General features: G+C 60.2%; 2 protein-coding genes across 5 annotated transcripts in view; both read left to right on the top strand.

Moving 5' to 3' along the window:
* The window catches only part of PLEKHM1 (pleckstrin homology and RUN domain containing M1), a 53,186-nt gene extending 51,813 nt beyond the window's left edge, over window positions 1-1,373 (top strand). Inside the window, exon 12 of the mRNA XM_030799784.1 lies at window positions 846-1,373. Coding sequence (XP_030655644.1) covers window positions 846-957 — 112 coding nt within the window. The 3' untranslated portion in view covers window positions 958-1,373. The remainder of the gene's footprint in view (window positions 1-845) is intronic.
* A 4,421-nt stretch (window positions 1,374-5,794) lies between these two features.
* ARHGAP27 (Rho GTPase activating protein 27) overlaps window positions 5,795-13,759 on the top strand; it is a 37,034-nt gene continuing 29,069 nt past the window's right edge. For 2 of the 4 annotated variants that reach the window (XR_004026984.1, XM_030799786.1), the window contains exons 1-4: window positions 5,844-5,959; window positions 6,364-6,497; window positions 6,953-7,084; window positions 8,405-9,079. Coding sequence is in view for 3 of the 4 variants with exons in the window: in XM_030799786.1 (XP_030655646.1) it covers window positions 8,423-9,079 (657 nt within the window). In the remaining variant the exon portion in view is untranslated. Of the gene's footprint in view, window positions 5,960-6,363; window positions 6,498-6,779; window positions 7,085-8,404; window positions 9,351-13,759 lie in introns of those variants that run through there. The other 2 variants (XM_030799789.1, XM_030799787.1) reach the window with 2 other exon arrangements.

The raw sequence follows: 13,759 nt of genomic DNA on the forward strand, positions 1-13,759 counted from the left end.
TTTGGGAGGCCAAGGCAGGTGGATCACTTGAGGTCAGGAGTTCAAGACCAGCCTGGCCAACATGGTGAAACCCCGCCTCCACTAAAAACACAAAAGTAAGCCAGGTGTGGTGGTGGGCACCTGTATCCCAGCTACTTGGGAGGCTGAGGCAGGGGAATCACTTGAATTCGGGAGGCAGAGGTTGCAGTGAGCCAAGATCGTGCCACTGCACTCCAGCCTGGGCAACAGAGCAAGACTCTGAAAAATAAATAAAATAAGTAAAAATTTTTTTTTTTTTCTTTTTGAGATGGAGTCTCGCTCTGTCGCCCAGGCTGGAGTGCAGTGGCGCAGTCTCGGCTCACTGCAAGCTCTGCCTCTCGGGTTCATGCCATTCTCCTGCCTCAGCCTCCCCAGCAGCTGGGGCTACAGGCACACACCTCCACGCCCGACTAATTTTTGTATTTTTAGTAGAGATGGGGTTTCACCGTGTTAGCCAGGATGGTCTCGATCTCCTGACCTTGTGACCCGCCCGCCTTGGCCTCCTAAAGTGCTGGGATTAAAAGCGTGAGCCACCGTGCCTGGCCATAAATATTTTTTAAATATAGGCAAGAGATCTTTAATGAATCTCAAGCAGCATTTATAAAAAATGCAATAGGACAGAGAATATCAGTGTGCATTGTATGACGTATGGGTAAGCACTGTTTCGAGAATCTCCTGTTCCAGAACGGAGAGGCACGGTGTGTATGCATCGGTTACACAGTACGTCACAGCCGTATCATGGGTTCTGATCAAAAGGGCTGGCCAGCGTGGCCACAGGGCAACCTCCAGCCCAGCCAGCACCAGCAGGCATACTGCTCTCTCCCCAGGTGTGCTGATTGCAAGACCGTCTTCCACCAGAGCTGCCAGGCTGTGGTGAAGAAGGGCTGCCCCCGCTGTGCCCGCCGGCGCAAGTACCAGGAACAGAACATTTTCGCCTGATGCCCACCTGCTGACCCCGCTCTGAAGGCCGGGGGTGAGTGTGGCTCAGCCATCCCAGCTGGGTTTGCCATCAGCCCAGGATACTCACCGTGTCACAGCTGTGTCCCCTTGTCAGGAAGACCCTCAGATGTGACCAGAGCACCGGCCTCCCAGAGAAAGCCCAGGAAGTCCCCGTGATGTCCCCTGGCCCTCCCCCCACCCCTCTGCTGCAGGAGGCGTGGCCACCGCCAGATGCTCCCTGTCTCGGGGCAGACAGGGCCTTTACTCACCAGGCCCTGGCTCACCAGCGGCCCGGCGCCTCCGTGAGGGCTGCCCAAACACTGTGGAAAGGGGACTTGGGGAGCATTTTCAATTCCACATTCCTGATTAAAAGGTCTAGTTTTTTAAGGTGGATTTTTCCCATTCATATTTCAACAGAAAGTATTTTTTTATTCTTGACCCTACGTGAGTCACCCATGAAATCCAGACATTCTCACCCCCAGCGGATGCACAGGAGCCACTCAGGCCTGGCCTAGAGGCAGCGGGTTAGGCTGGCGGGCAGGCCACTGCTGGGACAGGGCCTGTGGGTCTACCCGGTGCCTTTCCTAGCCCTCACTGCCAGTGCCAAACCGCCCCTCGGCAGGGCAGGGCCAGTCCTGGTGACCCCACTTCCTCTCTGTCTCCTCTTTACTCCCCACCCCAGTGCGTCTCACCTGCTGAGCCCACCGCTTTCTCAGCGTCAGAGCCCCTAGCTCTTCTCTAGCCTGGGGCCTCGGCCCCATTAGGAGAAGGAGAAATGACTGGAAACCAGCACTGTCAGCACTTTGAGCCCTCCTCGGTTTAGGGAGGGTCGCCGTCTTGCCCACCCCCGATCCCCGTGCCCTCCTCACCCCTCTACAGACAGGGGCGCTGCTGCAGATGCTCCAGGCCCACCTTGGTGGGTGCCCGGGGTCACACTCTCTGCCTGACTGACCCCTGCCAGGGCACAGATAGGCAGGACCCCACAGAGGGCAGGCAGCCGCACCCTGCACTGTGGAGAAGTGACCTGGTCCTTCGCCCTAAGCTGTGCAGGGCGTGTGGGGGAACTGCCCTGTGGATGCAGCTGCCGCCTCACAAAGCCATTCAGCATCACTGAACTTGCCCAGCCAGGACACTGGAGACTGAAGAACTTCCCCGGAGCAGGACTGCCTTTGAAGGGGCCTTGGGGCTGGGGCGGGAGCCTTTCAAAGTGAAGTTCAGACCCTCCAGGCTTCAGGGAAGTGTGGGTTTGCTGGTCTGTCTGTCGCCTTCCCCCACCTCTCCTGGACCCAGCAGGCCCTCAGTCCTAGCTGTCTTATCTGCAGGCCCTCAGTCCTAGCTGTCTTACCTGCACTCAGCTTGGAGTCTGAGGCCTCAGGTGGAGAGCCGCATGTCACTGTCAGAGATGAGCCCACCCCCACCCTTCCCTGGGGGCGATTAGCTGCTGAGTCACCCACCCAGCCTTGGAGCTGGATGCCTGTGCAGCAGAACAGAGGTGACGGTGGCAGGCAGGTGGAGGCTGTGCACAGCTTCTCCCAGTCATGGCGCACACCTGTGCCCAGATGCCAATGCCTCCTAAGCCAGGAGCTGGGTTATGCACCCGCCATGGCCCCCATTAACGCTCCACCACAAGCCCGGCCTAGTCAGAGCCCTCATTGCCCCATCCCTGTGTGGGCAGGAGCCTGGCCTGGGGAGGGCTTGGGCCTGTGAGGATTCTCCCCGAAGGTGCCCTCGGAGGCAGCAGGGTTGAGGCCCTGGGGGGCCCGTTCCCCAGAAGCTGCCAGTGCTTTCAGATGCATTGACTCTTCCCGCCTCCCCTCCCTCAGAAAGGTAGTGCCCACACTATTTTTAAAATGTTATTTTATGCAATACACTGTTCCTAGTGAGCGGGGCTCTGGCCCTGAGGAGTCTTTGCAATGTATTGAAGGAATTGCTGCCGTGTGAGTTTTGAATGATTTTGCAGTAAAGACCTGATCTTTCTCATCACTGGTCTGGCTTCTGAATTCTAGCACTGCCACTGCCTGGGAGGAGACCACCAGCCATCCGTTACCATCTGTCAGGGTCCCCTACCCTCATGTTAGTCCCTGGCAGGGGGGAAGGCTTGGGAGGTCCGTGGCAAACACTTGTAGGCAGAGGGCTTGCATGCCAGGAGTGGGCAGGGAGAAGAGAGTAAGAAAACCACCTTGCCAAGCCCAGCAGTCAGGCTCTCCCTGGGGTAGGATCTCAGGGTCTCTGGGGAGGTGTACTCACACTTGTATAACAACTCAAGCTGATCCCACGCCGGTGGCTTCTTTTCCTGTGACTTAAATGTCAAAGCACAGACCCTTGACACTGGATCATGTGAAACCTCAGGATACAGGGGACATTTCTCAGAGGAGAAATAAAGGAGAGACGGGGCTCAGGAAAGATGGGTTATTTAAGCGGAGCCCCCGATTCAGGGCTCATGGTTTTAGGGCTCAAAATGACTTTTACTTGGCTGCTGACCTTCCTCAGAAGTTCCAGGAGAAGCCCAGGGGACCCCTCCAAGGGGAGGCCCACACCATTGTCCATTTTAAGAACAGGAGCAGGAAACAGACTAATTCTCAGGGAAATCAGGTTGCAGTAAAATGGGATGGAAACAGACAACATTCAGGTCTGAGATTTCCTGTCCTTAAAGGCCCCTTTCAGATTACAAGGTGGCACCCTCTGCCAATCTAGGTGCCCCAGCTTCCCCCAAGGGCCTCACCTCCCTCCAGGACAGTAGATGGGTAGGCCCGGAGAAGAGAAGAGAAACTGGGAGAGGGAGGCCCACAGCACGTGACCTGGTGCTGCCCTGCCGGTGGGCTCAGGCCCTCTCCAGCCTCAGCAAAGCGCCCCTGAGGGCACTTGTTTCCCCTTCTCCCCTCCCTTTTTTTTTTGGATACGGTCTCACTCCGATGCCCAGGCTGGAGTGCAGTGGCGTGATCTTGGCTCACTGCAACCTCCACTTCCCAGGTTCAAGCAATTCTTCCACCTCAGCCGCCTGAGTAACTGGGACTTCCCCTTCTCCTCTTCTCCCTGAAAGAGGACAGGTGGTTTGGAGATTCCAATCCAACCCCCAAGAGCTTATCACATAATATAAGTAGTCATAATAGCTGATATAGCCAGGCATGGTGGCTCACACCTGTAATCCCAGCATTTTGGGAGGCCAAGGAGGTTGGATCATCTGAGGTCAGGAGTTCAAGACCAGCCTGGCCAACATGGTGAAACCCCATCTCTACAAAAATACAAAAATTAGCTGGGCATGATGGCAGGTGCCTGTAGTCCCAGCTACTCAGGAAGCTGAGGCAGGAGAACCACTTGAACCCGGAGGCGGAAGTTGCAGTGAGCCCAGATCGTGCCGCTGCACTTCGGCCTGGGAGACAGAGTGAGACTCCATCTTAAAAAAAATGGCTGATATATTGTGTACGCTGGGCATGTGGTAAGCACTGCTTAGTGGAACTCATTTAATCTTCCCAATAATCCAGTGAAGTGGGTGTTACTATCCCATTGACAGGAAAGAAATCTGAGCTGCAGAGATAAGGCAGAACTCCCAAGGCCTACCAGCCGCCAAGCAGCAGAGTGGGGCATCATACCTGCCTGACCCCATGCAAAGACCACCACCACTGCCAGCTGCTGCCTGGCTGTGCTGCAGGTGGAGAGGGACCTAAAAGGTAGGGAGGGAGAGAAGATTCCTCCAGCCACTATTTTCTTTTTTTCTTTTTTTGTTGTTTTTTGAGATGGAGTCTTGCTCTGTCGCCCAGGCTGGAGTGCAGTGGCATGATCTCAGCTCATTGCAAGCTCTGCCTCCTGGGTTCACACCATTCTCCTGCCTCAGCCTCCGGAGTAGCTGGGACTACAGGCTCCCGCCACCACGCCCGGCTAATTTTTTATATTTTTAGTAGAGACGGGGTTTCACCGTGTTAGCCAGGGTGATCTCGATCTCCTGACCTCATGATCCGCCCGCCTCAGCCTCCCAAAGTGCTGGGATTACAGGCATGAGCCATCGTGCCCGGCACCAGCCACTATTTTCTAAGCATGTCGGACACCAAAGACCAATGCTGAGTTCTGCTGTGTGCTCACCCTGGAGGGTCCCAAGGTGCCACCAAGGCTCAGATACACTGAGATTCTCAGAGGAAGTGTGGACTCACAGGTGGGCAATGCCTAGCAGAGGCAAAGATACAGAGGTAAGGGAGTTCCAGAACGAGCGTGGCCCGATTCAGCTTCCCACCCAACCCTGGGTCCCCAGGAGGTGGTGTCAAGAGAGGCCATGGCCTGGGATGCGGGCCCTTCTTCCTCCCAGAACACTGGCCTGAATCAGCCAGCTCTTGGCACACACAGCCAGGTCCACAGGCACAACTGTTCCTTGGGGCCCCTGAGGGCAGGGGGTGTGCTGGGGCTGTGGCTTGTGATGTCTGGAGTGAGTGCAGGCTCAGTTCAGGGCGAGGCTGCTTGTCCAGAGAGGCAAAAAATTCCCAAACAGAAGACCCCCAAGGCGGAGGGCCCTGGGGCTGGACTCCTGGAGGTTGTTCTGAGCTTACCCTGTGGACGGATTGGAGGGTGGCCCTCCTTCCCCACAAGGATCAAGAAGGGGTGGGGGATGGTGGGAGGGCAATCTGGCCAGGAGAAGCTGCGGGGGAGGCTCCCGGCCTCCCCAGTCCCACCATCTCAGCCCGGCAGCCTCTTTCTCCCTGGAGACAGCCAGGTGTGGCCCAGGATCCCGGGAAGTGCAGGGGAGGGGGTGGCGTCTTCGCTCCTCAGGCGCTGGCCCGGCCCAGAGGGGACAGGAAGCCAGGACACCGGGGATTGTCTCTCGCAACCGCAGCCCAGCCCCAGTCCGGGAGGAAGTTCTGCCGTGCGCTCTCCGCCGGTGCCTCCCTGGTTATATTGTTGAACAGGAAACCCGGCAGCGCGGGAGCCGCACGGTCGAGGAGGGAGCGCGGGACGCCGAGCCCACGCGCGCCTGCCGGGGCAAGTGGAGGCGAAGCCGGCGAGCGGACGCCCCGAGGTGCCCGGGCAGGCAGGGTCGGGAGTGGGGCGCCGAGCGGGGGTTGGGGGGTGGGAGGTGGGGTGGGGGTGGGGAAAGGGGCAGGGTGGGGGAGGGAAGGGTGCGGCAGGTGGCGGGTCCGCACCCGGGAGCTCCGCGCGCCTGCTCCCCTTGTCTCCGCACTGGGGCGGGAGCTGCGCGGGCCGCATCCCACGGGGAGGAGAAGGTAGGCGAAGGGCTGCCCTCCGTCTGGGGGCTGGAGGGGAGCAGGCCCGGGCCCCCAGCGCCGACCCAGGCGTTGACGCCGCTGTAGCTTGAGTCGCCTGGGCAGTGGACGCAGGGGACCTCCTGGCGACTGGTGCGCGTTCGCGCTCCAGGGATCCTCCCGGCTTCCCCAATCCCTCCCCTTCTCTGTGTTTCCCCAGGGTCGGGGAAGGAACCGAGGCCGGGTCCCCTTCTTATCCAGCCCGAGACATTGAGCTCCGGTGGGTGTCCCTGCGCTGGGAATCCCGCTCGGAGTTTTTCCAGGCCCGGCCGGGCTGCGCCGGGAAAGGCCCTGGTGAGGGAGGAGGTGGGCCCGGAGCGGGCGGGTTTGCAATCCGGTTGAAAGGGCTCGCAGTGGGTCATTCAGGGTGCAAATAACCTCACCGGGAACGGGAACGCCCGCACGAGACAACCAGCCCCAGCCCGGCATTCCCAGAGCCGCGCACGGGAGGGACGCAGGGACTCCCGGACAGCAAATCCCGGGGCGGGGGGGGCTGGGAATGGAGGGGGAAGGCGGAACAGGGGCGGTCCCATCCTCCTTGGGCTCCGCTCGCGACCCGCCAGTGCCCCTTCAGACGCAGCCGTCCCGGCTCCAGGTGCCGGCCTTCCGCTCTGGGCCTCGTCCCAATGCCCCCCAAGGTCCCCAGCAGAGGCATTCAGGCTCCTCCTCGCCCCACCCAGACACGGCTGCTTTGGGTATCGGTGACAGCACTCCTGAGCGTCCCTGTCCCTCTTCGCTCTACTTGCCAGCTCCGGTTCCGCGCAGCCTCTTCGGCCTCGCCCCTGGAAACCCCGCCCAGGGCGATGGTAGGGGTTTAACCTGCAGCCACCGCCGGCTCCGCCCACCCAGCCCATGGGCTCCCTGAGGCCCGCCCAGCCGACGTGAGTGCGCTGCGGGGTCCAGGGGGAAGGGGCGCCGGGGGAGTGTCCTGCTTGGGGTTTGTTGGCTCAGCACTCGGTAGCTCGATGACCCTGCCTCCGGGGCCCAATGTGCTTAGTGACTCAGTTTACACCCTTTCCTCGTCGAGGAACGCTTGACAAAGTGGCGGAGGAGCCCTGCTGGGGCCCCCGTTGGAACCTGCTCCTCTGCCTCGGCAAGCGGCGGTCTCCTGGCCCCGGGTCCGGGCCACCTTAGGGGGCAGGAGGAGGTGTGGTCAGTGTGGGAGTTTGGAGGGGCCATGCACTTCCGGAGAAAACCACCGACTCATGGCTTTGGTGGAGGGGCGCAGGCAGATTTAGTTAGGCTCTCCCCCATCCCTGACACCCCAAGCCCGGGCGGGAGCGGGGCTTATGACCACCACTCCGGAGAGCTTTGGGTGGCCCTGCTCTGGGACTCCGCATTTATAGTCACTGTCTCAGAGTGCATTCTCCAGGAGCCACTCGTGGGGACACTGTAGGGGTGACAGGGCAGGTGGGCAGGCCACAGGGGCAGGGCCTTTCTCGGGAGGCGGCGTGAGAGCCGGAGAGCAGGGGGTGGTGCGGGCCGGGCTGGGCGGGCCGGGCTCACGTCTGCGGTGATGCAGCTGGGGAAGGAAAGAGAAACCAAGAGAACCGGTTCCCCCGCATTGGCAGCGGAGGCCTCTACATCAAGGTCCTTGGACTAAGCGGGACAGGGACAGCCCCCAGGTAGAGCTGTTCGCTGGGCCCCCTACAGAGCCCGCATCCCAACTCTGACCAGGGGGTGGGGGCGCCAGCTCCTGGAGGGAGACAGTGCCAGGAGATCGTCTGCGGATTCTCTGCGGGCGGGAGGCTTCCAGGCGGGACAGAGCCGGGGAGCGGCAGTAAATGGGGTGTTCTTCCTACTTGACGGACGGGAAAACTAAGGCGCAGTAAGCTATTAAGCAAGCGTGGTGTCGACCTTAGAGCGGGCAATCACCCCTCGTTTTAAAGCCAAGACTTCCCTCGCAGTCGATTTGGACCAAGACTACCCACAATCTCCCCACCGCAGGACTGAAGCAAGGGTGAAATCTTATAATCAACCCCACAGAACGAAGGGTTGTCCCAATTCCAGCACTGAGTGTAGGAATGGAAGCCTTAGATGTGATTTTACGCAAGTTGCCATTTTAGAGATGGGAAAACTGAGGCCCGAAGGCGAACGGCGAGTGCAGGATCGGGACTCGAACCCAAGTCTGTCCCCGAGTGCGGGGCTATTCCAGGCTCGGTGGTCTTGACCTCCGCGGCCCTCCTTCTTGTTGCCCGCAGGAAAACGCCGCGGCCGCGATGGCGGCGGACGTGGAGGGGGACGTGTACGTGCTGGTGGAGCACCCCTTCGAGTACACCGGCAAGGACGGGCGCCGCGTGGCCATCCGGCCCAATGAGCGCTACCGGCTGCTGCGGCGCAGCACCGAGCACTGGTGGCACGTGCGGCGTGAGCCCGGCGGCCGCCCCTTCTACCTGCCTGCGCAGTACGTGCGCGAGCTGCCCGCTCTCGGCAACCCTGCCGCTGCCCCGCCGCCATGTCCCCACCCGAGCCCCGCGGCCCCTGAGTCGCTCGCCTACGACTACCGGTTTGTGAGCGCGGCGACGGCCGCGGGCCCCGACGGCGCCCCCGCGGAGTCCGGAGGCAGAGCCAGCTCCCTGTGCGGCCCTGCGCAACGCGGCCCCGTGACCCAGCGCAGCAGCCTGGCGCCCGGCCTGCCAGCCTGCCTGTACCTGCGGCCCGCGGCGCCCGTGCGGCCCGCGCAGTCCCTGGACGACCTGGCCTGCGCCGCCGTCTCGCCTCCCGCCGGCCTCCTAGGAAGCAGCGGTAGCTTCAAGGCCTGCAGCGTGGCGGGCTCCTGGGTGTACCCGCGGCCCCTGGCGCGCAGCGACTCAGAGAACGTCTACGAGGTCATCCAGGACTTGCATGTCCCGCCGCGGGAGGAGAGCGCAGAGCAGGTACCTCCCCGGGCGCAGGGGCGTGGAGGCGGGTGGCGCGCTAGGGACCGCGCCCGCACGGAGCCGGGGCGCGAGGAGACCCGCTCCTCTCAGCGTCGGGCACGACGCCCACCTCTGTCCGAAGACTTCGGATGAGCTCCCTCTCCCCAACCGCGAAACGTGAGGGGTGCAGGCCCGCAGTCCCTCATCAGCAATTCCCAAGCTCCAAAGCTCCGTGGAAGCCCAGAGGTTTTTCGTAATCCAATTGGTGGCAAAATTGCACTTGAACTGATGTGAGGCTGCTGATGGTCTTTATTTATCGCACTTGTGTGAATATTCATGTTTCGCTGCAGAAATGCAAATGAGCTCGATGGTCGGCTGCTGCCCCAAGCCCTGCTGGGAGGTTATATAACCTACTGCAGGTGTGTGCACTATATTATCTTTCCAAGTCCCAGCTGTTCTGTATTCCGAAGCGCATCTGGGCATGGAACGGGGGATTGCGGGCCTGCCCCGGCTTAACGGCCTTGCCGGTCTCCCAGGAGCCTGGGGTCATATGAGAGGGTCGATGTGAAAGTCAGGCGTCTGCTTCCCTTTGAGGGTGCTTCCAGCATTTCAGTTCCTTTTTTTAAAGAACTCTTGATGGGTTTGTTTCAGAAAGACGTCCGGTTAAGTGAGGTTGTTTTTTTTCCCCTCTTCAGAGTCCAATTGTGTTAATCTGGGAAATCGAAAATAGAGCACGTTTTAAAAACAGGTCTTACATCCTCAGAACACTCTGGGCGACCCTGACATTTTGAACTTTAGGAACTTTTCAGAGAGGGGCAGCCCTAGGGGAAAAAAAAATGCTCAGAACCGTTCTGCCATCTGCCACCGGCCGTGTGGTGATGATCTAGGGGCAGTTCTTTTCCTCTCTTAGGGTCTCGGTTTGTTCTTTAGCCCAAAGGGAGGGGTTGGACAGATGACCTCTGATCCTTGGGAGCTTCTGACTTCTTTCGCTGTGCCTGATGTCATTACCATGAACACTGATGCCCACCATGTGCCAGGACTGAGTCCGGAATGCCTAGACGAAGGAGACACGCCTTAGGCCCGCTGCTGGGTGTTCCCTCCGCCCGACTCGTTATAATGCAGAGCTCAGGTTTTGAGACTAGGGAAAGGGGAACTGGATTCTGCTGGGTCACCTGCCAGCTGCTGACAGCCACTTAACTTACACCGAGGACCCTCCCCCAGGCCCAGTGTCCTCTGGTGTAAGCACAGTACTTAAGGATTAGGGTTGTGAGCCTTAAACGAGGTAAGGCTTCGAAGCGCTTGGCAGCAGCAGGGGGTCCACCCAGGCTGTCTGGGTAGTCCTCCTTCGGCTTCCCTGGGTCTCCGCCGCCTTCACTCGGGCTTCTGCAGCGGCAGCCCGCCGCCTTGTGGCCAGGGTGGGGAACGGCATCCGGCGGGCGGGGCTGGGCACCGCGGCGGGTTCCTGTCTCGCGCCCCTGCCAGCTGGCCAGGCAGCTTCTCTGGGATGGGTGGTTGGATCCCAGCGCTCTTCCCCCACCAGGGCCCCTCCAGTTCCTGCACAGGTTCCCGGTGGCACACTTCTGGGCCTCTCCACATTCTCTGTCCTAGTGACGGTGGGAGGGTGCCTGCCCATCTGAGCGGAGCCCCTGGAGGTGGGGAAATGGCCTTGCTCTTTGAACTTCGCATCTGGCCCACGGTCTGGCTCAAACAGAGTGCACAGAGAGTGTGTGTTGAGGAGCGCAGAGGTGCGGCAGCCCTTTACCTATGAGTCAGGGCTCTGTAGGTCTGCAAGGGCCAACACCCCAGGCCCCAGGACCAAAGAGGAAGGAGACTGCCCAGGTCCTGACATCTCCTGAGAAGACAGATCACCCCAGCTGCCAAGGCACCTGCCAGGTGGCCCCTCTGCCTATCCTTCCTCCAGCTCCCAGCAGGTTCCCAGTTGCAGTGGCATGTGGAGGGAGGGGCACTGGTGATGGGGGTAGAGGACTTACCCAGGGGGGAATCTAGGACATTGGCCAGAGACAGGCAGCTCCCTGGCCCCACTTGTGGCCCTAATTCACTGTGTGACCTCCACAAGTCACTTTGCATCTCTGGTCCTGTTTCCTCCCCTGTGCGATGGGTGCAATAATACCACGTTCCCTGTCACAGAGCTTTATTCAAGAGGCAGCTGTGGGTCTCCCTGGTGCTCCACCCCCAACAAAGTCCAGGGTAGGGAGTTGGTCCTGCCCCCCACAAGGGAACCCCACCCCTGCTCTTAGTTGTCCCAGGCGGTGTTTCCCCACCATGATCCTCCAGGCCCATTCTCTCGTTCATTAGGCATGAACTAGCTGAATACCTGCCAAGCCCTGGCGAGCCTTTGGATCTAGAGAGGACTGAGGCACAGCCACAGTCCTGGGGGACTCACCCTCTTGGATAGGAGGCCAGCAAGAGAAGACATGGGGCCGGGGCTCAGAGTGGAGCATGGGGTTGAGAGTGGGTGCCCACCCGGGCAGGGCCTCATGGGCCCTTGCCAGGAATGTGCACATTATCCTGCAGCCGCTGTAAGCCTTTTAGCAGAGACAGGAGTGGGATTGAGAAAAACATCCCTGTGGCCAGGGCTTCAAGAATGGCTGAAGCTTTTGGTGGTCTCGTGGGCATGTGGTGGTAACAGAGGTTTGGGAGGTGGATGGGCAGGGTCTGGGGGCTGAGGGAGGTGGGAGGGAAATCGAGTTGAGTTCTAGATTCCCAGTGGGCACTCGTGGGCAGACAGTGGTGCTGCTTACTGAGGGGGGAATGACTTGGGGAGGAGCAGGGTGGAGAAAAGATGGGGCCCGCCTGGATTTAGGTGCCAAAGGGAAGAGAAGCATGACAGTGCTGGCTCAGAGGCCACGAAGTGTCCAGAAGAAGGACACACAGGAAGGTCATGTGAGAGAAAGGCCATATAACACTTATCCTAAGTGACCACTAGACGCTCAGCTGGGCACGGGGCTGCTGAAGGCAGAGGGCAGTGGTCAGTAGTGAAGTGAGGGTGCGAATTGAGCGTGTGAACAATGGGCAGAAGGAGAGAGACACAGTGTGGCCAGAGGGGGTGTAGGGTCATGGATGGAACCGTCCCCAGGTTCAGGTGGGTGGGCAGGAGACGGGGAGGCTAAAGATGGGGAGAAGGTTGCTGCTGAGAAGATATCTCAGAAGAAAATGGGTGCAGAACAGAGGGGGCAGGATGTGGGGATGGCATGGCACAGGGGCACTGGGGAGTGTGTGGGGACGCCCTACTGTCAGGCAGCAGCTCAGGGCTTAGGGCAGGCTACCCGGCAGGGCCAGGGACGCCCAGAACAGAGGAGCTCCTGCCATGGATGGTGTTTTACAGCCTTGTCACTCCCCGTGCACTCTAATCGTGCATATTGAGCACTTGGGGTGGGCTGGTCACCGTGCTGGACACTGGGGACAAAGTGTGGTAAGATGCAGTCCCAAAGGGGCTAACAGTCATGTGGGCTCTTGCTCAAAGGCTTGTAACCCAGGGTTAAGCTCCCAGGAGCTTGGAAGGCAGGCGTAGGCACCTCCATTTGCCTTGAGTACAAACAGAGGTTCAGAGAGGTTTAGTGACAGGACGAAGCTCACACAGCCAGGAAGTGGCTGTGTTCAGGACAGTTCCAAGCCCCCTGACCCCAAGCCCCACCCTGGCCACCAGGTTCAGTTTCAGGCAGGTGGCCTTTAGGGTTGGCTACCCTGTTCCCCTCAACAAGAACAGTACAAGCTGAAGGCAGGCACACGCTCCTTCTTCTGAGCATCCTGTGTGCCCAGCCCTGTTGTGGAAGAGTTGATGTCCCAGGAGAGGGACATCTGTTCTTTTGCTGCCCAGGAGAGGGCAGAAGCAAACCCTTCTGAGAGGGGAGAGAGGGAGACAGGGAGAGCTAAGCAGGGATGACTCCTCCCCTCCCCCCAAAAGGCCACTCAGGGAGCCCTGGGAAGCCAGGCCAAAGGCGGTGCAATAAAGGGGCCTCTGAGACTCTTCCCGTGGCTGTGGTCCTGGCTCTGGGATTTCAGGGTGCGGTCACCATTCCCGCCCAGAGGTGGGAAGGCCCAGGCAGGTGGAGCTGGCCTGGAGCCCGCCCCTGCTGCTGGGGCATTGGCCGCTGGGAGGGAAGTTCCAGCCCGGCCGCTGCACCTTCTTATACAAGCAGCCCTGGAGGCACCGCACCTGAGCAGGCAGCCCCGACTGGAAGGAGCCCGGGGCCCTCATTCCTCCTCCTCCGCTGGGAACTGAGTGAGTCCTCGCCCCTGAGGGACTAGAGGGCAGCCACAGCAGTTTCCCCACTCTCTCCCCTCCCTTTCCCGAATCCTAAAACCCACCTGGGGGCCCCTCCTCCCTGGATCCAGGCCCAGCACCCACTTCCTAGGACAAACTCCAAGGACAGCCCGAGGCCGCTGTGATTGAGAGAAAGAAACTGGCCTTGGGACAGACCCTCCTGTCCCCCTTCGGGGCCAGCCAGGGGGCCTTTGGCAAGGGCGTCGGTAACAGCAGGAAGCTGAGGCCAAGTTGAGGGGACTCCAGCTAGCCCCTTGCTCGTACTTTCTCCTCTGGCAACCCCCACCCCCAACCCCCAGGTGGGGCAGCCGCCCTTGGGTGGCCCTGCTGGTTTCTTTACACCTGACCCAGTTCCCTCCCAGTGACTCACCTGCAGCCCCAGGCTGTCCCAGGAGCCCCTCTGCCTGCCTAGG

This window comes from Nomascus leucogenys, chromosome 19 (genome assembly GCF_006542625.1).
Source record: "Nomascus leucogenys isolate Asia chromosome 19, Asia_NLE_v1, whole genome shotgun sequence".
NCBI lineage: Eukaryota > Metazoa > Chordata > Mammalia > Primates > Hylobatidae > Nomascus > Nomascus leucogenys.